Source organism: Loa loa (genome assembly GCF_000183805.2).
Source record: "Loa loa unplaced genomic scaffold supercont3.30, whole genome shotgun sequence".
Classification (NCBI taxonomy): domain Eukaryota; kingdom Metazoa; phylum Nematoda; class Chromadorea; order Rhabditida; family Onchocercidae; genus Loa; species Loa loa.
Window position 1 is genome coordinate 273678 of NW_018108210.1, and position 23382 is coordinate 297059.

The 23382-nt window shown below is 34.5% G+C and overlaps 4 protein-coding genes across 4 annotated transcripts; 2 read left to right on the top strand and 2 right to left on the bottom strand.

Moving 5' to 3' along the window:
• Window positions 1–3289: 3289 nt before the first annotated feature.
• On the top strand, window positions 3290–10182 carry LOAG_03079 (tub family protein; the record flags this gene model as incomplete). The annotated part of the gene is made up of 17 exons (XM_003138616.2): window positions 3290–3451; window positions 3699–3928; window positions 4133–4337; window positions 4664–4806; window positions 5266–5482; window positions 5773–5942; window positions 6132–6381; window positions 6592–6725; window positions 6797–6874; window positions 7014–7219; window positions 7414–7501; window positions 7738–8022; window positions 8223–8322; window positions 8512–8663; window positions 8858–8957; window positions 9091–9251; window positions 9997–10182. The coding sequence occupies exons 1-17, from the start codon at window positions 3337–3339 to the stop codon at window positions 10180–10182; spliced, it is 2820 nt and encodes a 939-aa protein (XP_003138664.1). The 5' UTR covers window positions 3290–3336.
• A 1043-nt stretch (window positions 10183–11225) lies between these two features.
• LOAG_03080 (NFS1 protein) lies at window positions 11226–14370 on the bottom strand. Its single transcript, XM_020446207.1, has 10 exons — window positions 14202–14370; window positions 13950–14069; window positions 13716–13853; window positions 13427–13525; window positions 13169–13262; window positions 12768–12902; window positions 12471–12598; window positions 12253–12388; window positions 11840–12035; window positions 11226–11622 (listed from the first exon to the last, which is right to left on the bottom strand). The coding sequence occupies exons 1-10, from the start codon at window positions 14352–14354 to the stop codon at window positions 11574–11576; spliced, it is 1248 nt and encodes a 415-aa protein (XP_020303419.1). The 5' UTR covers window positions 14355–14370; the 3' UTR covers window positions 11226–11573.
• A 629-nt stretch (window positions 14371–14999) lies between these two features.
• On the top strand, window positions 15000–18551 carry LOAG_03081 (CMGC/CK2 protein kinase). Its single transcript, XM_003138618.2, has 9 exons — window positions 15000–15147; window positions 15556–15726; window positions 15987–16139; window positions 16693–16836; window positions 17043–17153; window positions 17252–17353; window positions 17517–17617; window positions 17717–17925; window positions 18095–18551. The coding sequence occupies exons 1-9, from the start codon at window positions 15073–15075 to the stop codon at window positions 18196–18198; spliced, it is 1170 nt and encodes a 389-aa protein (XP_003138666.1). The 5' UTR covers window positions 15000–15072; the 3' UTR covers window positions 18199–18551.
• Window positions 18552–19232: 681 nt separating this feature from the next.
• LOAG_03082 (CMGC/GSK protein kinase) lies at window positions 19233–22580 on the bottom strand. Its single transcript, XM_020446208.1, has 7 exons — window positions 22358–22580; window positions 21858–22075; window positions 21505–21632; window positions 21033–21216; window positions 20628–20808; window positions 20101–20352; window positions 19233–19634 (listed from the first exon to the last, which is right to left on the bottom strand). The coding sequence occupies exons 1-7, from the start codon at window positions 22427–22429 to the stop codon at window positions 19563–19565; spliced, it is 1107 nt and encodes a 368-aa protein (XP_020303420.1). The 5' UTR covers window positions 22430–22580; the 3' UTR covers window positions 19233–19562.
• Between the last annotated feature and the right edge of the window lie 802 nt (window positions 22581–23382).

The following is a 23382-nucleotide window of genomic DNA, read 5'->3' on the forward strand; positions in this document are numbered from 1 at the left end:
ATATATATATATTATTTATTTATTTTTTATTTATTTGTTCATTTATTTGAGTACGATAATTTTTACATAGTTATTTGTTTTTTAAATAATACTATCTGCGTGAAACTACTGTTGCAAAAAATTTAAATGCTTTGTTCACATTTTCGGTTTCTAATAAACGATCTCACTATGGTAGGAGAGCGTGATTTGGAAGAGCCACTTCTTGGTGTTTCGCTTACCACTTTTATCAGGATGGATCGGTTTTGTTAGAAATGAGATATTTTTTTACCATTTTCGATTTCTAATAAATGCTTGTGTGCCCTGTTTCTGTCGGAAGGAAAATTGTTAAACAAGTGTATTGTTTAAGTAAACAAGTGAAACAATCGTTATATGTTGTAGAACCACTCAAATGTACGCCTTGATGAAGTGCCCCGAAATGACAGTATTTGAACTTGCTAAGTTTGTAAAATGTTTAAAGATGAACTTTCGATGCTACACTTTCAAGATTTAATGGACAATTAGTGAATCTCCCCATTCTAGTTTTTAGGATGATCAGGGATCAACAGTGCAGAAAAGGAATTTGAATGAGTGTGGGAATTGCCTTAGCAAGTTACAACGGTGCTTATTTTTTATTAAATAATTTGAGGGTTTCCAGGTTGTCCGCTACTTGATGTACTGCAAAATATCTCATTGGGATGACAATGAAGTCATGTAATGATCATTGTTGTCGAATTATGCCTCTGCTTGCAAATCTCATTTTTGAAAGTTACGATGAAATAATACATACACTTCTACATGATCGGAGTAGTCATCTGTTTCAATAATAAATGTTTTATGAGACCCAATAAAATTCATTCACTTCAATGCCTTTTAACGCTCCTTACTCTTGGAAGACATAAAGATTTATTACATTTAAGGTAAAACATCTGTAGTCAGCTTTTCATCAACAAAGTTCAAATGGGTACAAATTTGTACAGTCCATATCTTGACATAGGGTTCTCATGCATGCTCAATCAAGACTTGTAAATAATGGCTTTGGAATAATGTGAAATGACTGGGTTATGTTAAGACTTATTTTTAGTTTTGGTAGTCATGAGTAGTTCTGATTATAAAAAGATTTTCCGTGAATGTTGATACAATAATCGACAAATTTTATTAGCATCCCAAAATTCGTTTAGTGCAAAAACTGAAAATATTTGGAAATTTGAACCAATTAAAAAAGTTCCGATCGCGAATAAGAAACTTCAGCAAGTAGGAGGGATTGAGAAGCGTTACTTTTTCTGCACTGAGTCTTATTAGTATCTAACTTGTGTGTGTGTGTTTTTTTTATACACTTTGTTACTAATGTCTTTGAATCATTTTTTTTGGATTCTTTCTGGATCTTGACAAGATGATCTCTATAAATTTTATCTAGAAATTATACTTTATTCAGTCTCCATCAGTCAAATGAATTCATTAATTAGTTATTGTAATGAAATTGTCTGTGGCAACTAGTGAAATTCCGTTCTATTATTATTTTTCTATAATTATCTGGGATTTGAAATGCTAGGTACTTTTTTTCGAGTGTTGCAGTTGTCGCTGCTAGGACCAGCGTTCATCACTATAATCATAACTGTCACTGTGATCGTTATGATTGATCAAAATTAAGAATTGTGACCTAATTGATTGCTGTTGTGGTCGCAGTTACCGATTACAATCAGGAAAATTAGTGGCATTGATTCTTAAACAAACTGATTATCTTCTTTTCCACTAGAATCAGTGAATAATAATGATTATTTAAAAAGAGTTAAAAAAAATGAGAACAATGGTAATAGTCCATCTTCATTCTCTTTACTCAACCACTGTTATAAGTCATTTCAGGTCATTATCAGCATCTTTCAAAGGTTGCAGTAGCGTAGAAATTTGTATTAAAAAAAGTACTGGTTACGAGAAAAGCTGTGAGAAGGTTAAATGGTCAGTGAAATTTAGTTTCGCTCATATTTTGAGCTTCGTGTAAACTGGAGCTCTAAATTTAGAAAGATTTTATATGCTTCTATGAATCACTCATCTTCTATTAGCAATTCAAGTTTTAAATCTCGTGATTTTGAAAATTGATAAAAGAAACTACCGACTTGTAACACGATGTTTTGCATAGATGCTAATAGAGACGATGGGAGATGTCATTTGAAAATAAATATTAGTGACAATTGCCACTTTAAAGCGCATCCATTTATAAAATGTAAAACAGGTTTGGTACATTCGGTGCTTTGATGTCACAAACATCTTCGCCTTTTGTTCCCTCTTACTAACCCTTCTCGATTTGTCACTAATTTTAGTCATTGAAATACTTTGCTTCTGCTCACTATACATTGTCTTTCCAAATATTACGCATATGTCTGTCTCTCTCTTTCCTCTTTTGTCTTTACATCTCACCGCGCAATTCTTAGTAAAAATTTCAATTAATTAAGAATGTTGCCCTTCTCCACGCGATAAACTTCAAGAAAATTCATTTATTTCCTCTTATTCAACCACCATTTCTTTTTTTCTCTTTCTGTCTTTCCCCTGTTCAGACTGAATTATTTTTTTTCTTTCATGTTTCTGTTCCAGCGTGACATGAAAACTGGTCTTGTTTCAAATAATTTACTCAGCTACTGTTGTCTATCTGAAACATTTGGTCTAGTGATTGAGGGGAAAGTACAGGAAGGTAAGATGATGTTCTAGAATGCACAAGAATTTCGTGTAGATAGTTAAACAAGGGATTGCAAAGTACGCGCTCCTGTCGCGCTTTCGCCAATAATTCTTGAAAGATTGTCTGCGGTCGATAAGTACTATGTATTCCGGTATTCCCGAGATCTCGGAAATTTCTTCATATTCTTTCTGGGAATCACAAGTCTAACCTACACCGTAAATGGAACAACAAACACCAATGAGCCATAATTTTGCTTATAATTTTAGTTTTTTCACAATGGCCGTCGGTTTTCGGTTCTGGGGCCGACTGCAACCGCTGCATTGTGTGATATAAATATCAGTCAGAAAATTAGTACATCAGTTGTAGGACGTTTAAGATCCTTCTTTTCGTATTTATTTAAGTTCAATTTTTAATTACCACCATACCTTACACACAAAGTAATAACACTGCCTTAACGAATACCATCATCCTGATATGATCAAGTACCACTGCTCTGTTCAAATGAAGTACCATAAGCTTGGTCAAATTATCATAGTCCACTAACCAGACCAAGCACGACACCTTTATTGCACCCTATCTACTAACGAGCGTTTCAACATATTACAAAATTCTATTTTTACGGTTAAATAAATATTCATCAAAAGGTCGACTGTAAAGAAAACAAGTTGAATCACGTATATATACAGTGCATGAAGATCATTTGGGAAAGTGACGACTGGCCTGGTTGTATTGTTGATTCGAGTATTACTTGCTTGAACTGGATACCTAATGGCAACAGTGCCGATACTGGCCTCTTAGCTACCGGTAAGCTCTTTCAGTCGATCTGCTTACTGAAATTTAATTTATACTTGGCTTAATTGTCACTATCAAGCATAATGATACTAAAGTATTTAACCTGCAACTCTTGAGAAGAAGGTCTGATATCTTTTAGTTCCTGTTATTTATCCTGATGCTGTTTTCAGCGGAAATAAACTGTCAGTCGCATTTTTAGGCGTGACACGTGTTTCACAGGTTTGTACGTTACATCAAAATTTGCTTGTTTCTTTTCCAGGATCAGAGTCAGGAGCAGTGGGAGTAACAGCGACACAAACTTGTCCATTACGAGACGACAACAAGAGAGTTAATTTTAATCTTCGTGGTCACCATGCTACGGTGAATATAGTAGCATGGAACAAGGAGCAGATGAAATTGGCGAGCTGCGATAGTTCAGGAATAATCTATGTTTGGGTACCGAACGAAGAGAGATGGAGTGTAGAGCTGGTGAATGATCGTGGTATTAAGGTTGGTGAAAGAGCTACTTCTGTTAAATGTATACGATAATTAAAATTTGCCCATGGAATGATTTTTAATTCAAAAAGTTTTGGTATTTATCTTATTTCTGATATTGAGGTTTGCAGTAACAACCATCCACTTTCATGAGTATTGGAAAAAGTAATGTCAAACTTGTGAAAACTTGGAAGTTAAGTATAGTAAATGTAATTTTAGGTTCGCGGTGTAAGCTGGAGCCCAAATGGTTTATCGGCGCTTATTTGTTATGAAGACAACTTTGTTTTAATTGGTTCTGCCACGGGTCAGAGGATATGGTCTAGTTCATTTCCGGTTACTGTCAGTTGCGGTGTTTGGGCTCCCGATTCGCGTGAAATTATTCTGGGGTTCATTAATGGTACAATTCAGGTGTTAAATGAGCAAGGTTACTTCTCCAATTTATTCAGCATTCGGTTGTGGATTTTTCTTGATAAAAATGATTTCATTATGACAATGAGATGAACATGCTTTGGGAACAGCGAGATATATCAGAGTTTCGCTTCTATAATTTCAAGCCACAAATGTTCCTTCTCATATAACGCACTGAAGCTTAAACACTCGTGATAATTTAAGTTAAAATAAATTGCCGAGTAAAGGAAGGGTTTTCACGGGATAAGATTTATTTTCTTTGTGAAAAAATTATGTGACTGAAACAGGATATGAATTTTCGACTCTTAGTTATATGAATTCATTTGGTTTTATTACTTTCAGGTACGACAGTTACAGAAAGAAAGGTGTATGTGAACGGTAGTGTTCGATTTTTAGCAGCATCTTCACGACGTAGGAATGATAGATGGACGTTAGCTGTCTGTTCTGCAATCGGTCTTCTTAATTTCTTAAATTCATATGATGAGGTTTATTTTTACAGAAGGAATTCATTATTTTCATCTTGATTGAACGCCTTTCGAAATAGGGGACGTAGGAATGGTAGGTAGACATTAACTATTTGTTCTTTATATTTGTTCTTTACGGGATTTAAGTTCCATTTTACAAAGAATTCTTACTTTTTATGAGGTAAAAGTCGATAAGTTGGCAAGTTTTAGTTTTGGATTTAATTAATTTTCTCTGGAAATTAGTATTTCCAAAATCGTTGATAGAATCTTTGATCTCTGTTTAAATTTACATTGCGTGCTAAAGTAGGACGATTAGTTTGGCAATTATTTGGTACTTCTTTAAAAGTAAAGGAGGTTTTATAATGTGTCAGTTTAAAATTTTAAGTCAAACCGTTTTATTTGTGCAGTTCAGTTTGGAAAAGGTCGCAGAAACAGTTGCAAAGTTCCTAAATTTGTTTATAATATTTTTTGTATATTCAGATTGATAATGCAAAATGGCAGTGTAATGAGACCCTCTTAAGCATTCAGTGGAATGCAAATGGTACACTGTTAGCTGCTGTTTGTAAAGAAAACCATTTCTTTATTATGACATATCAAGGAAACGTTGTCTGTGATAGCCAAGTTTCGCAACCTTCGGCTACTACTCTCAATGCATTTACGTGGGTTCATGATGATCGCTTCATTATTGCAACATCAGGTTTGAATATTTTCAAGTTTACAAGTTTTCTAATTGTAAAGTTTCTGGTTAAGACGGGTATTATATCTTTCTTACTTACCTGTATCCTACTGCCTGTTTACTGACTCGAAAGTTCGTAAGGAATTGTTGACTGTGGTTGCGAAGTAAGCACGTTGTAGGTGAAATATTTCAGGGAGGACGACGTACCTTTAAACATTGTACGTCTTCATCCTTTCACAGCATGCGAATCTTTTTTGCTATGCGAAATAAATTTGATTTCCTGTCTTCTGCTGTATTGGACTTCTGATTAGGTAATCATTTGGCTGTTGGACGGGCTCTACATGATGTGCCGTCGTTATTCAGTTTGGTTACTTACAACTTATGGCAATTATTGGGCGCATCCGCACGACATGTTGATATACTCCCATTACCTCCACGTGAGCGGGATGCTATTCGTGCGCTGGATCATCACATAATAAGAGTCGATTTTTACTTCTTTCAAATGCATAATTTTCAAGTCTGTTACTCGTTTTTAAAAAATTACAACCTCTTTTGAATCACTTTTTTTTTGGAAAAACCGCTTAAACTCTACCAATTTCCAGCGAAACTTTATGAATTAAGATAGTAAAAGTATAGGCTTCCATTTTCATATACGACATTAATTTTGCAGTGTCGTGTTCCATCACAAAATGACATGCTGATGAAGGTTTGTGAGCCCTCCGATTGGCGGTGGTATTGTACAATACGACCTGTGCCAAGTAAAGTTCATACATATGTATTGTGTATGGAGCACATGGCCGGCCTCATTCCTGTTCTACTCGGCAAGCAAACGAATAGAATCATTCCTCAGTTCCAGATTTCTCTCTACAATCCGAAACTGACATTGGTAAAATCGGATAGTGGGAGCTGTGCACAAGTTGGTGAGTGTTTTAGATCTTTCCTCATTCGACATTAGTTTTTACTGTGACATACCTCCCGAATTACGCACTGTTTCAGTTCAGAGTAGTAACCAGTTTTAAAATTATATGAAATTCTATTTATTATATGAAATTTAAACGACTATGCAAAAAGATTTATCAGTCACATAAATTTGATATGAATTCGTGATTTACATCTGCGATTTTTTGCAGAAGACATAGGCACATTTGCTCGGCCATCTACACAACGGAATTCTGTTTGGCGGAAAAGTAAACGTCAGTTAAGAGCTCTTATGAATCGCTATGTTAGCTGCCCTGTCAACAAAAATAACGGTAAACTAGTCCAGGTAGGTGCATTTTATTAAAATCCATAAACTGCAGAAATGTGATTTAAGTTTCACAGTTAGTAATTTTTCAGATTACTTCCAATGTATGGTGCACTCGTTTCAAGATGTTGTCCGTCGCAACCAATATTCTTCCAACTTTCCTCGCTCAGGTTGATTCATTTTTTGGACAACTTTCAGTCAAGGCGTTTACCAAATGAAAATTTCAACTAGAGAATCGGAAGCTGAAAGTAGGAAACACAAAACTAAAAGGCTGGTGGGATACTCATTTGTAAAAAGCCTTAATTTCAGGTTGTTTACAAAACATCAGTTCTTCATTTGCAACCTCGTCAGATGACAGTACAATTGGCTGATTTAACCAAAAGGACTGGTAGTCCTCCGATAAGTTCTCATTGTGTAACATATCGTAATCCAATAAGTGGTACACAGCCAAGTAATGACAGTAGTTTTTCAAATGAAAGTACTGTTCGCAGTGTGGCCATCGCTCCAAATGATCGGTATGTGTCTATGTTTTAAATTTTTTTATATATTCATGTATCTTTTTGCATACATTTAAAAGGTGTAAGTGTGAAAAACAAGTTGTACAAATTGTCATGAAATAATGGGTAGTATTACAGTTTTTATGGATTTTATAAAGTAATCCTTTTTATGTAACTCATATACTTTGAATTTTGAGAAAAAATCTGTTCAGAACGCGTGGTATTGCAATTGACATAGAACCACTGCTTGATGAGACAGTTGAGGAACCTTTATCGACTGAAGAAAAACTTCTTTTTCAGGTACGCTTAATTTTCTGATACCTATTTGATTGGGGTCGATTGGTTTGTAAATAGTGAAGCATAAGTGTTGTTTTTTAAAAAAATTACCAATTACTAGTGGTTGAAATGAAAAACCATTTGATAGAAGGTTAAGGATATGATTATTTGGGTGGAAAATTATGAAATATGTTGAGATTCCTTCAAAATATAAGTAATTTATGTTCATTTTATAATATTTCATGTTTATTTGATTGCAGAGTATCTTATCAGAATTCAATGATTTGAGAGCGGCAGTAGAAAGGCATATTGCAAAGATGAAGTGTTTTGCTAGTGATCTTGAAAGGTCATCACAGAAGTTAGACTCTTTCGGTGGAACCACCAGCGTGATAAGATATGTCTCTAAAGTATCAACAAGGGCAACAGCTCTTCCCAAGGAAATTTGCATAGTTGGTCCAGGTACGAAAACGCAGTGCAGTGAACTCACCAACATTGGACCTTCAACGTCTACTAGTCGATGGTCGCAGCAGTTCGATGATATTGAGGTTGTTGTCACTTGTTCTTTCTTATGGTTTCCATTCTTCTGATTATGCGAATCGGTGGCCAGACTTTTTATATTCTGCACCTCTTTTTATCAGATATTGGCGCCTATTTTCTGAAGAATGCACAGAATCGTCTTGATAGAGTATGATTCTTTTTTTTTTTCTTGAAGCTGTATTGATTATATTGCCAAACTAATCTTTAGTATATTGATGAGGATGATGATGCTGTAATACATGATGCATATACTACTGAACGTACTTCACTTATCGATCGTTTCAGAGCTACTGAAACTTCTCGCAAAGGTAACAGTTTATTTCAGATTATTTTTTACTAGTATTCGTTACGTAATATTTCTGCAAATTCATCGCACAAAAGTTAATATATAAAAATAGTTCCTTATAAGTGACATTTTTGCGGTGACACTTCAGTGTTTTATAACTCTGTATATTTCTGATGTCTTGAATATTTCGAAATGATTTCTGTAGCTTCAGGGATGAGACAGTTAAGTGATATTACATCAGTATTAGATAAGCTGACAAAGTTAGCGAATGATCTAACTACACGCTGTGCGGTGGGGCAGTTAAATAATGACGAAAGCTCAAATCTGGTGAATCTACAGTCTTTATCATATCGCTGTATGAGTGTAAGTGTCATATAAAATAATTTATGATTTCGGAAGGAATATTCCAGTATGTTAAGAGATGTTATTTCTTTGCACTGTGATGTTTTCTCTTTGTAGAAAACATGTTGAATGCAGAGAATGAAGCAATGATTTTACTGATCATCAGTACAACGAAAAAACCTATGAAATTAGATTTTCCGAGTTTTCAAATTTAGGATTCAGTAAAGGAAAGCCATGCAACGGTATCCTCTTTAAGGACGCAGCTGAAGGATATTTCGAAGAAAGTTTCACAAATCGAAAAGAAAATCAGTTACGGTTAGGTTTTTTTTTTCATGTATTATATTCATAGTATTGTCAACTCTTCTTTTTACCATAATCAGTTTTGTTCGTTACGGCATGAAGTCTTGAATCATATTTGATTGTTTCATTTATGCCATACTAATTTTAGGAGATGAACTACTCGATGAAGTTTGCGGTGATTTGCAAGAAAGAATTCAACATATCAAAGCAGTGCTTGGTGATCAGCCTGCATTAAGTGATGGAAGTGTTTCTTTCCTTACTATGAATAATAAAGCACCTTTTTGGAATGAAGCTAGTCAAGTGTATCAGGTATATATACTTCCTTTTCCTAACACAAAAATATAACACACAAAAAAATGAAAATAAAATCCAATGCATCAACAGATTAAAGCAATAAATAAGCGTGACTTTTACAACATCATTGGATTTCCAGGAGTATTTGAAACCAACTCAGTTTTATTAGTTGTTATACGATCATGTACCTTGTCTTGTGTTCATGACATTGCCTGATGACCGTTTTAGAATTATCGTTTCTGTTTAGTCTTACAATAGTTTGTCCATTTTAAATTATTGCGCTGGCAATTTCAGTTTGTTTGAAGCTCGAAACTTCAAGGCTATTCTGTGTTACACAGCCATTCTTTTCTGTTTGGACGTTGTGATGTGAAATTTGAGTAGGATGATGGTTGCAGCCACAAAATCACATAATCACAAGATTATCCATTTTTGTTTTGACTCGACTGTACACAGTTTGCCTTTGGTGATCACATGAATTATTACTATCATTAGTAATATGATTATCACTTCGAACATGATCCAGTAATACAGTACAATTCAACAGTACATTATAAGTGACTTTTACACCTGAAAGTTAACCTGATCCAGCAAGTCTTAATCGGCTCTTAATCCTAACTCTTGATGAATTAGGTGACCAGTCTTGATGACCAATCTTGTTACAAACTTCTTCAAGTCCACGTCTCAGTCATCCTGAATGGATTACTCAACAATTTTTTAAGAGAGAGACAAGTTCGATTTATGTGGAAATTATCTATTTCAGCTGGATTTTGGTGGTCGTGTAACTCAAGAATCAGCGAAGAATTTCCAAATCGAATATGATGATCAGCAAGTGATGCAATTTGGACGTATAGAAAATGGCGCCTATACGCTTGATTTCCGTTCACCATTCAGTGCTGTACAAGCATTTGCTGTTGCGCTTGCATCCATTACCCAACGCTTGAAATAACGAATTAAAGGGAATATTGGGCGGTCCAGTTCTTTTAAAATAATTTTATGGTGACCAATTTTATCGCAGACATACGATCTGGAAAACAGGTTCGTTGATGAAATCCCATAGTTTACTCGGATAAAGTGATCTACCATTTCGGCCGATCTTATGCGTTTCTTTCTTCATGCAGTATATGTGTAGTTTAAAGCATGACAGCATAGCGATTCTGTATCATGTCGATTTTTCTTCATTCATAATAATAGTTGTTAACTGATTGCGAATTCCGGTTATTGTATTGCTTCTATGGTCCGACAATTCATCAGCCTATCGCTGATATCTTTATTTGCAAAACTGAACACTAACTTTGTAATGTTTTGGCAAATTGAACACCGACATTGTAATCACACTACGTTTCATGTTCACTATATCCGGTTCATTATGTACCACAAACGGAGTTGGTGGAGTCTTTCAAAATGTATTTCTGAAGAGTTCATTGTCTGCATATATTCCTAACAGGGGTTTTAAACACCGACTAAACAGGTTAATAGTACTAGTAGTAACTTGTCTTCCGCTCCAACTCATCACTTGATTTAGCACGAGACATGTACATGTATGTAAATTTTGAAATATTATTTATTGCAGCGAATTATATTAATCGTTTTATGGCATTTAAGTGCGGTGAAATTGGTTCGCACGATGTAGCATGTGTTAATGAAATTTCTCCGCTAATGTAATAAACATTTTTCGAATTCGCTTTTCATATATCCGGTCTAGAAGTTCAATTCATGGTTATAGAGTTGGTAACTATATGAATTACAGCTGTTTTTATCTCCTCGTAAAGCTAGAACTGAAGGACTTTTGGAATGGGATCTTAAAATGAAGTAATTTTGGGTATTGGATCAAAGCAGGCATCTTATTCATTGCCACAGACTTACAACGAGTTCCTGTTCTCTATGTTTCGATAATATGGTGACAAAGTAGTTACAATAAAATCATTCTGCTGGCACTGCCATTGTTCAAGAGATCTCCCAAAAGGAGTAAAGAATTAGAACCATTAGACACTCAAAATAAGTCCCATTAAACACTTCCTATTTAAGCACTGCCGAGTCAATGTGTACAATTATTTTTCTTCAAAGCAAAAGTATACATATCTGGGTAACTGAACAATTATAGAACCACCGGCTAAATGGCGGCGCATGGTGAGGTACAGGAGAGATTGCCAAGCAAATAATGCATTGATTTTGTTACAGCCAAGCAGTGATGTTGTTTCAATAAAATATTTTTAAAAACCAGTGAATTGTACATCGAAACACTGATCGCAAATAAGATCAATAGTTAGTGCTGGCTCCATTTTATACTCTTCAGATCAGTGCCTTCCTGGATCATTTCCCATAATGGACTCATTTCTCTTAGTCGTTCCACTTCTTTGATACAAAGATCGGCTGTATAATCAATTTCCTGAAATATAGATAAGTGAAGAACGGAGAAAATGAATAAACGAATAAGAGGCATAAATTTTTATATCTAGGCCAGTATTGCCCGAAGAATATAAGAAGGTTCAAGCGATGCACTGGCACATGCACTATCTGATGATATAAAAAAATGTATATATAGAATAAAACGCTTCAATATATAAAATAAATGTATAAAATAGAACTGCTTCAATATATAAAACCTCTTCTGTGGTAAACCTTCCAATCCCAAATCTGATGCTAGAATGCGCCAAGTCTTCTTCGGCCCTATTGCCCGAAGAACATAAGAAGGTTCAAGCGATGCACTGGTACATGCACTGCCTGATGACAGCGCCACATTTTTCAATGCCATCAGCAAACTTTCACCTTCAACGCAAGAAAATGAAAGATTCAGACAGCCTGAAAAAGTATGAAAAACAGTTTATTATATAAAACATATAATATAGTACTTGAGAAACTAATACTTAAAGAAGTAATTTTGTCAATTATTTGCAAAATTAGAGACCAAATTGTAGATCTGCATTTCTAACCCCCATAAAATCAAAAACTTTCACCAATAAACTTAGTTGTTAATCCGAATTCAATAATGGCTGAATAATGATACCATAAAAATAACCTTGATAAGTCTGTTCTGGATCACCATTTCGTACAACATGACTTAACTTAGAATTTATACGATCTAATAACCGCTTCGATAGACGATCGATATGTTTCTTGTCCATTTCCATTTCTTCTGCTGCGATGGCACAAGCCTAAATTAGTTGAAAAAGAAAAATACTACTTATTTGGGAAATTAACCCGAACTTCTAAAATATGAAAAAAAATAAACACAACTTTGCCAAAGCCAACAACAAGCGGTGTTGGGAGAGTTCCTGACCGCATGCCCCTCTCTTGCCCACCTCCTGACATTTGCGCTTCCAGCCGAACACGAGGCCTCCGACGAACATAAATTGCTCCAATGCCTTAAAAGCATTTGTTTTTAATCATGACTTTTTCAAGTAATCAAAGCACTTTATGCAACACCTTCCATACATTTTCAGTTCGCAATTTTATACGTATCAATAACTCCTGTCGAAAAAATAAAAGTATGAAAAGTTAATTTCTTTACAATAAGACTTGACAATCTTTGACCTTTTGGCCCATAAATTTTATGGCCACTGATAGACATCAGATCAACATTCATATCGTTAACATCTATCGATATTTTCCCAACAGCCTGCGCTGCATCGCAATGAAAAAACACGTTTTTTTCCCGACATATTTTTCCTGTAAGTGAGCAAAAAATGGAATCTAACTGGATGCTTTGATCTTTACCTTATATTTTAGATACAAAATATATTTTAGGTGGAAATCAAAGTATGCGGTAGATTAATAATTACCTAAAATATATTTTAGATATAAACATATATTGCTGATAACAACGACAGAGTATATATATACATAATTTTGTATACAATTTGAAGTATCTGAATTATAAGGACGCATAAAATAATATCAACATTCCATCCCCGAATAAACATATTAAAGAAAACCAATTTCTTTGGTAGGCTGTATAACACCAATTTCATTGTTGAGAATCATAACAGATACAAGGATGGTTTCATTTGTAATTGCATTTTCTAATTCCTGCAATATGAAACTAAGACTTTCAAGCTGTAATATAATATCTTCAATATTGATGATATAAAAAACACGACTACTTCTCTCACATTATTACTGCTCTCTTGCATTGTAACTTGGACTTCTTTTTTGAGCAAGAGTAAGAGAACTTGAAACGATATAATGCTTGCCTTCAAACTAATTATTCCATTTCTCTGGACGGGTAAATAAGTCACTTTGAAGCCCTTGGTTGACAAGTAACGACAAGAATCCAGTATGCATTTATGTTCCTAAACAATTTAAATCTGTTAGTCAGTTTAAACAAGGATAAGCATAATATAGAAATGAGAAATTTAAAAAAGAAATATTTCTGTACCAATTAATTAAGAAATGAAGAGAAGGCTAAGAATTCAATGTATCATAACAATGAGATAAATTTGAGATAATATGAGATAATTTGGGATAAACACAATTTCTAACTGTCTGCACTGTGATCAAATGATTCTTCCCAGTTTCTCTGTAAAAATTGGCTACTCCTTTGATAGCGATGTTATTCGATTCCGTAGCACCTGACGTAAAAATAACTTCACGTGAGTCTGCTCCAATTAATTTTGCCACCTAAACAAAGAAATAGGTACCAAAAAAAGAGATACTTTGAGGTGAAGCAATACCCATTACTAATATTATTATCAATGTAGTTTACGAAACGGTTACCTGCAGGCGGGCTTTTTCAACTGCTTCTTCAGCTTCCCAACCATAAAAATGAGTTTTACTGTGAGGATTACCATATGAACTCACCATATACGGTATCATAGCGTCCAGTACGCGTGGATCCTTCAAATAAGATTTCAAAGAGCATAACGATATTACCGCAAACTTAAAAACCTAAAATAACAGAGTAGCACCGTTGTTTCTTCTAACTGGAAACCTATTACTTTCGATGAAAGAAATGAAACAAGCAGTAACCATAGGTGTAGTTGCTTGGACATCCAAATATAAAGGTTTTAGTTGTGAATTTTGCGGTGCCTTCGTTATCGTTGCACGGACTGCATACCATCTTAAAGTAGCAATAGCAGTGGCTCCGAATTTTGACCAGCTAATAATCGTCGCAGTAAACATTAACCTACCTGAAACTGAACCAGTAATTATGAATTTACTGGTTAGAGTGACACACTGAATGTTACCGTAAATTGATATATCGACATTAATAGATTGCGGCTCAAGTATTTAGCATACCTATTTTTCTAAAATACAATCATGTATAAATATAAATATAAATATAGGTGTAAATATAAATATAAATATACATGCATATACATATATATATATACATATATATATACATATATATATATATATATATATATATATCGACATAAGCAGAAACAAAAGAATTTAATAAGCAATGACTGACGATTTGGTTTTAGTTCACGTCAACAGCATTACAATCAGTTCATAATAAAGAAGTGGGAAAACAGTGTTCTATAAAGTATGTGAAGGTAGGTATGTTTACAGGCATAATAAAACAGATACGCTAACAAATGACGAAAGTCCAGTGAGATATTTCGTATGACTTTCCCTGTAGCCAGAACCCTCTTGGGATAATTCCGGAAAAAGTTTCGAACATTAGCTGACTGTTCACAGTTTATTACCAAACATAGTAAAGCATAAATACAAACATCAACATGAGATCCACCAATTAATATGAAACTAGAGGAACGCTTTTGAGCTGCAATTGTTATCGAAGGTTTCAGTAGGAAGTGCGAAATATCGTATCCAAAGTAGTTTTTGGAGTGGGGTTGTCACGTGTGTGTGTGTCTTTCTGGATGAAGTGTGGATGGATGTAAGTGCGGAGGAGGAGCAACCCGGGAGGAGTATGCCAATACCGAGCCGTGCTAGTGTTTACGCCGAGGTCAGTTATCACTCTTATCATTCCGTCATACTTTCCGTCTTTCAGTTCATCGACGCTTGACCTATGGTTGACCTTGACTTAAAAAATAGAACTGAATTAGGAAATAAACATTTCTATGTATTATTATCTAGGAAATATCAGTAACCATTAAATACATATGGTTGTTATCTATACATGGTACATGGACATTATACATGATGCTGATGTATGTTATAACGCTGCATAGAGTAAAGATGTCAGCGTTTAATCATGCAGGTAGGAATGAATAAAGACTTTCAGTTACATGGCCAGGGTTTTTCTTATTATAACTTGCTTGATAGTGACCTATTTCATTGAAATGTTTTATTGTTTTTGTAACTATGTGCATACCGCTACTGTCACGAAAGGAAAGTTGCTTTTTTTTTTCAGGTCAATCAGCAGAAACCTCGTGAATATTGGGACTACGAATGTCATATGATAGAATGGGGTAATATCGATGATTACCAGTTAATCAGAAAATTAGGACGTGGCAAGTATAGTGAAGTTTTCGAAGGTGTCAGGTCATCGTTAGATGAAAAATGTGTTATCAAAATTCTTAAGGTTTCTTTTCATTTTTAAATTTTTCTGAATTTTTGTATCTTGAGGGAAACTTCGTAATATTATAAGAACACAATAGAACACTTCGACGACATAGTCAGATGGGAAACCTTATTCTTATCTTAATAGGACTTAAGCAAGGAAGGTGTTCCCTTCCTTTTCTTCTGGAAAAGGCACGAATTATGGTAATGTCGGTATTGATTTCTGTTTTGAGCGTGGAGACGTTTTCAGTAAGAAAAAAAAAAGCAAACCTTATTTTTCAGCCTGTCAAAAAAAAGAAGATAAAGCGTGAAATCAAGATCTTGGAGAATTTAAGAGGAGGAACAAATATCATCACACTGCTAGATGTCGTGAAAGATCCTATTTCTAGAACACCAGCACTTGTTTTCGAATATGTCAATAATACTGACTTCAAGGTTAATTTTTTTTGTAATTACCAAATATATATTGTCGAAGTTTGAGCCAGCACTTTTTGTTTTGAACAAAGTACATGAAGGTCTCGACTGTTCCAGAGGAATTATTCTTATATAGGTAATAATAATTTCTGTGATGCAGAAGTAATTATTGTAACTAGATAACCAATAGGTGAGTGTGAAGCATCCTGTGACAGCAAATGTTGTTGTTGTTCAAGTAGGTAGCTCTTGGGTTCTGATGCGTAATCATTATACTTTCTAAATAGCGTATAAAATGGATAAAGTGATTTTGCAGCTGGTGGTATTAGTGTTTTTCAGAAAGCTTCTATATAGCTGCGTTATCGCGCCATCAGTATTAACTTTGCATGCCTGCAAATGAAATTATTCTGCCGTTACTTCTGTTCTTTTTAATTCATTAATTCTTTTTCTCGATAAGTGTTACAATAATAGCGAAGGTGCGAAGTGATGCTTTTGCTGAATGGTAATGCTTTCTTTCGACAGGTCATGATAGTATTGTAAGTTTAGGATAAGTTTCACTAATTTATATATACTTCAGCAGCTTTATCAGACTCTAACTGATTACGATATCCGCTATTATTTGTACGAATTGTTGAAAGCCCTTGACTACTGTCACTCACAGGGCATTATGCACCGTGATGTCAAGCCACACAATGTTATGATCGATCATGAAAAACGAACAGTTAGTATATTATGCAATTTCATTAATTCATTTGGGAATTCACCAGCATCATTTACAATCTGATAAAATATTATCATGTCGTTGTCCACTGAATTCGTATTGAATTTTTAGGTGTAAATGTATGGAAACTGTATCCGTGTTTTGAACTTGTTTTTCTTTGTTTCACGAGAAGGAAAAGGAATCGAAATCATTGTATATATTTTTAGTTAAGACTTATCGATTGGGGATTGGCTGAGTTTTACCATCCGCGTCAAGAATATAATGTGCGTGTTGCATCACGATATTTCAAAGGTCCTGAACTCCTAGTTGATTATCAGGTCCAATCGATTATGTTTTTATTTTCTTCCGTATTAGACTTCCATTTAAATTTAATTTTTAAACTTTCTTTCTGCAGGACTTTAATTTACTGTTTTAGTGTTATGATTATTCACTGGATATGTGGAGTTTAGGCTGCATGCTTGCAAGTATGATTTTTAGGAAAGAGCCGTTCTTTCACGGTCATGATAACTATGATCAGGTTTGCATTAATTAATAATGTAGCATCGCTTTGCTTGTTTTAATTTTCGGTGGGAATGTGAAATCCCTTATATCAAAGTTATCTTTAATTCCATTTTTTTGGAACCTTTCGATATATGCAAACTTCATATTTGACCAGAGTGCATATCATTTGTATTTTTCAGCTAGTGCGAATTGCAAAGGTTTTGGGCACTGAAGAATTATTTGAATACATAGACAAATATCAGATTGATTTAGATCCCAGATTTAATGATATTCTCGGACGGTTAGTTTTAGTTATTAAAATTCATGTTATTGTGAATCGTATGATTATTCTTTTTATTTCATCATTTTGATGAACATTTCTTAAACACATATTGTTTAGGCATTCCAAGAAACGCTGGGAGCGTTTTGTTCATAGTGAAAATCAGCATCTAGTTTCTGCGGAAGCAGTAGATTTTCTGGATAAATTGCTTCGTTATGATCATCAGGAACGACTCACTGCAAAAGAAGCTATGCAGCATCCATATTTCTATCCTGTTGTTGAAAATGAGCAGCGCAACAAGCAAGATCTTACTACATCCGTTATTAACTGTAAGTTTTACTTCATACAGGAGAGATGTGGAGAAAGGAATCAGGGGACATGGAAGTCACATTTATTTTCTATTTTGCAAATAGTTTGTTTAATCGTAAAATCCTAAGTTTAATCGTAAAATCTTGTTCTAGAATACCGAATATTCTTGAGTCTCTCTATCTTTTTCAGCTGGAACACCCGGAAGTTTGAATGCACCATTGGGAACTCCACTTTTGAACAACAGTGGAACAGTACCTTCACCTCCTGCTGTCACGCAGTCGGCACAGTCTTGACCGATGAAAATGAACTCATGAGTGTTACCATACGGTGACAATGTGCAAAAGCATCATTACCTTTTGTCACTTCTGAAAATGCATTCTGATAACCTATTTCATTTGAACAATTCGGCGGCTCTGACCGTATAAGTGAAAGGGAATATCCTCTGCTTATTTCTCGTCGATTGATTTATCTTCAACATATGTTATACTCGGTTTTTTGCTCAGCGAAGGATGTGTATAAAAAATCGTGCTGTTAAAAGAGTTTTCATTGATGTTCTTTCCCCTTATGATTTCTTCCGTCAAATGCACATGGATTTCATTCGTTGAACTGTATGGATAGTTTATTTTAAAATGAAAATGTTTCCTGATTGTTGCAGTGTCACCATACGAAATATTTATGAAGGATTTTGTAGGAGGCTGACAAGGTTATCACGATACTCTTTACAAGTTTTTCTCATATAGACCCCATTAGGCTTACACATTTCTGCTCAGTTCCATCGTACTCCTCTTGACTTCAACCAAATCTTTCGAGTAACCAGAAGGCTTGAGTCCATTTCGTATTATTCATATATTGGTTTTTGTTGCCAAACCGAATTGCTCCAGAACACAATTTGTGATGCATATGAACGGAGAATGATTCCAAAAATTTTAAAAGTGCAGGATTTATCTGATCTGTATTGCATTTGTACACCTTTTATATTTCTGAAACCCAACTTCAAAGAAGCCGCAACAACTAATAAAACTGATCTGGTTCATTGTGAAAGGATCTCCCGTCCAACTTGTTCTATAAGTTTGTAAACGCAGGCCTCTCATGATCAAGCATTCCTCACTCTTCCGCACCAAAAATATAAAATTACCCCTATGATTCGATTTCAGAATATTGTGTCTTGCCTTCATATGTACAAGTGTATTAGATTCACTGCTAATTTCCATATAGCATACAATATTCACAAACTTACAGGAACTGTTTCCCGTTCCTCATGACAAAATCAAAATTGAAATATCTTGTACAGCCTACAAATCGTAAACCAATAGACAAAACATTTTATTTGGGATCGATATGATCCATTTCCGCATGACGTTATGGAATTAAGATACCTTTACTTCAGTAGCAATGAAAATTTTCCAGACGAAATGAAGTGAACATAAACATCCTACAAAAGTGGAAATGTATATTTGACTCAAATTACGAGCATTTCTAAATGAAAAAATGAAAACTATCCTATTAATTTGCATATTTCTAGAAATATAAAACTAACGCAACAAAACAATGTGGCTGTTCTACAAAAACGCAAATGGAAAGATAATAGAAATTTTGCTTGCATGCGAAAACACAACCATTCGACAGCTCCCAAAGCCAGAAGTCAATCTTCCCTTACTCAGCTGTTCACAGCATTTACGTTACTACAATTTATCGTTTCTTCATTGTCCACAAAGTCCATTTTCTTTACCTTTAATTTATTTGTTTCTTACCGAAAAAGATTAATTTTTCACTACTAACACTAATTGCGGTATTGATCGCATTAAATTTTATAGACGCCAATGGTTTCAAAATTCTTATTTGACTACGTTTAATTGCTCACGCCATGCTATAAAGGAAATCAAATATAAAGTGCTTTAACTTTTCCAGCAAAATATGGACTCAACAATCATCTTTGTTTAAAATCGAGTTTGTATGGAAAAGTTCCTAAGCTACTATATAGAAAAACATACATAATAATATCATAATTTTGCAACATCCTAATTTAAAATCCGAGGTCATAATCGTTGCATCTCCAGATGCAAGTAATAAAGTGAACTATTTAGAAATTAAATGACCTTAACCACCTCGTTCGTAGGTATTCAGTAGTGAATGGGACATAAACTAGCATTAAAAAACTACAAATTTTGCACAGATCCCTCATTTTAAAAACAAACCTGAGCACCACAGAGCAATGATGCCATTGCGGAATCACAGCACAATTCTTCAGAAGTAAAATCTATACATGACGGAATATTACGTCCATTGGGCAACTTTGTTCCCGGATTGCGCAACACATCGAAAAATGAATGTGCGCAAGCCTCTAACGGGCTGGGTCGTTGATGTGGTGAATAAATAAGTACAAGTGATACAAGATCGACTGCTTCCAGATTTGTATTTGAACGGAAAACACGTATCCACGGACGTGGCTGCAGATTGTTGATTAGAAAATTGAACGTAATGGAAACATTTCAGATTCAGTTTAAAAGAACAGAAAAAAATGATAAAATGAAATTTAAAAGAAAAAAATAAAAGGAAAACGAATGATCTACAGTTGATGAATTACTGTAGTTACGATATCGTTTGTCGAACAGTAATTATTAGTGTTCCCCATAGATTTATCATAATTATTGCTTCGCAACTATTACACTATCCAGAATTTGTAATGCTGTTATATATCATAAGTCAATTGATCAGTGCTCACTTTGATAGAAGGGAAGGTGCGTTCCTTATAATCAGGGTTCATCTCATGAATATGTGCTTTTGATGGAGTGCCAAGAACTTTGATGATTTCTACGAGCTGATCAACACCAGAATCACCGGGAAATATCGGCTGGCCCAACAAAAGTTCTGCTAAAACCGTCCCTGCTGACCACATATCGATACTGCAACAAGTGATCAAATGTTCATATATTTTGTAATGTCGTAAAATTATTAAAACCATTCCGGCAATATAATATTTGCTGGATAAATAAAATAAACTATTTCCCGGAAGGACGCAAAATTAAAAAACTAGAAAGATGAAATCAAACTTGAAATACGCTCTAAGCCAAATTCAAAGAATCTTCACTTATTATTGACATACAGCTAGCGGATCTTCGCTTAATACCTGCTCGTATAGTTGGTAGCACCGAAAATAAGTTCTGGAGCACGATAATAGCGAGAACAAATATAGGAAACATTCGGCTCGTCTCGAATAAGATATTTAGCTGAACCGAAATCACAAAGTTTAAGAACTGCAGTTTTAGTATCGATCAGCAAATTCTGTGGCTTGATATCTCTGTGGCAAATTCCTGAAAGAATGCAGAATAACTGATATACAGAGCTCAACTGTAACGCGAAAAAATCCCTACGATTTTTGAGTAGTGTAGAAGAAAAAACCAACAGGGCTGATTAAAAAATATATATATATATATATATTGTACTTTTAAAGTCAGCAATGTTGTACCACTATCCTTCTTTCATCCCGTAATGTCTCATATTTATTTATGACTTATCACTTAATGAAAATATAAAAAAAATGAATTTATCTTCTGTATCTGCGGATGGATATGTGTTGATCAAACTGAAAAAAATCTTACCAAGCTGATGGATATATGCCAAAGCTCGAAACAGTTGGAACATGTATAATTTGACATATATGATGGGTACCGCTTGTCGTAACTTGGTATAATGTCTGGCAACACGATAAACTGTCTCTGGTACGAATCTATTCGGTTAAAAGTTAGAAATTTAGCACGTACCATTTTGCAGTATGCATCATATATGCCATCATATATTTTGCAGTATGCATCATCATATATGCATCATATACTCATTCCGTTTTGAATTCAGAAAATATTTATTTTAATGAGAAGTATTGGTAAAAAGATTCCTAAAAAACAAAAAAAATGTGGAAAATGAAACTAAAACAAACCACATATGTAAGACTTACTCTAAAATCAGATTCAAATATAGTTCATCCTTCTTTTCACCGTTAGAATAAAAAAAGTACTTGAGCTGTACAACATTCTTATGATTTAACTTTCTCATTATTTGTAACTCGCGATTCTTGAATCGCTTATCCTGGAGTACCTTCTTGATTGCTATTTGTTCTCCTGTGTCGACCAGCTCAGCTAAATAGACAACACCAAAGGAACCGCTACCAACTATCTGCAGTCAAAACAAACGAAATTTGTGAACTAATTCAAAACACATGTTCTGAAAATAATTTCTATGAAGGTTGACTTTTGAATCTAATAAACTGATTTCGATGCAACCTTCAAACTATTGAAAAAAAAACCTACGAATAAATTATTAGGTTTAGTTCCAAATTTAGTTGTCTTCAATCACGAAAAATCCATTTATTCTTAAAACAACTGCTAAGAAACACCGTTTGCTAAAAACAGTTTAAACGAAATAAATTCATTTAATCTTGGAGTATACAAAAATGACCTTAGCATCCGAGTACTGCACTTCTACCTGACGATCTGGTCCCTGCCCAGATGAAGCAAGAACTGTAGTCATTAGAAAATATGTGGGTGTGAACGATTACGTACTTGAGAACGGATAATGTTTACTCATATAAATCAGTCCAGCAGCAATACACAGTCTTTTGACGGAGTGAATTCTAGAAAAAAATCCAGTAATTTTTGGTAAAACGTTCACATGATCCAAGCTTAACAAACTTTACTTATAAACTGAAAGAAATTAAACTAAATATAAATTGAACTCATACCGTCAAACTCGAATCCTAAGGTCACTAATTTCAGCGTAATTTTTGCCTGCAAAAATGCATTCAACACAAATGCAACTAAAATTAAAATTACGTATATAATGGCCGAATCTTCCCTCACTCACTACATCTATGACAAATTACAAAATACTGTGACTGAGTTAAATAATCGCAGCAAACATTACCTGTGCCACACAAAAAAGCATTTCGTAATGCAACAATTAGCAAGAATAAGGCCCGATGAGCCCTGTTAATAATGAATCACAAATAAGTGGATGTATTTTGTGTCCTGCAAACCTCTTCAATTGATTCTCACACTTTCATTTATTTAAGATGAATTGGAGACACAACAACTTGATACCCACACTACCAACCTGATACACGTACTCCCACCCAAGAAAGACCCATACATCTCAGTAAACTTTACGGAAGAAAGCCTTGCGGCCCGGGAAGTTTTTAACGATGGATTGTTGTGTAGAGCGTTTTCTCTTTCGCTAATCGGGTATGAGCTAATTACGTGTATTCTTATTACACTTTTTCGCTCACTTATTGTCCCTTTACTGGTGAAATTAGAATTGCTAGTCTTTCACTGCTTTTTATAGAAAGGGATTGCAACTCGAGATATTCTTTGTTTCTTTCATCACTCGCATCATTTATTAATGAAAATTGATGAGCTTAAATGGGTAGCAAATGAGTACCTCTTGAAGTGCTGCAAATAAAATTACTTCTTAACAACGATGCCTCA

Bases quoted from the DNA above. Each gene is read 5' to 3' on its own strand.
- LOAG_03080 (XM_020446207.1), bottom strand. From the start codon at position 14,354: ATGTTTACTGCGACGATTATTAGCTGGTCAAAATTCGGAGCCACTGCT. The intron at 14,070-14,201 runs GTTACTGCTTGT...TCTTATTTGAAG, and splicing joins TCCAAGCAACTACACCTATG to GATCCACGCGTACTGGACGC. The intron at 12,599-12,767 runs GTCAAAGATTGT...AATGCTTTTAAG, and splicing joins TAAAATTTATGGGCCAAAAG to GCATTGGAGCAATTTATGTT.
- LOAG_03081 (XM_003138618.2), top strand. From the start codon at position 15,073: ATGGATGTAAGTGCGGAGGAGGAGCAACCCGGGAGGAGTATGCCAATA. The intron at 15,148-15,555 runs GTCAGTTATCAC...TTTTTTTTTCAG, and splicing joins GTGCTAGTGTTTACGCCGAG to GTCAATCAGCAGAAACCTCG. The intron at 17,154-17,251 runs GTCCAATCGATT...TTACTGTTTTAG, and splicing joins AACTCCTAGTTGATTATCAG to TGTTATGATTATTCACTGGA.
- LOAG_03082 (XM_020446208.1), bottom strand. From the start codon at position 22,429: ATGACTACAGTTCTTGCTTCATCTGGGCAGGGACCAGATCGTCAGGTA. The intron at 21,217-21,504 runs GTAAGATTTTTT...GCATTCTTTCAG, and splicing joins GGCATATATCCATCAGCTTG to GAATTTGCCACAGAGATATC. The intron at 20,353-20,627 runs GTGAGCACTGAT...AACAATCTGCAG, and splicing joins GCACCTTCCCTTCTATCAAA to CCACGTCCGTGGATACGTGT.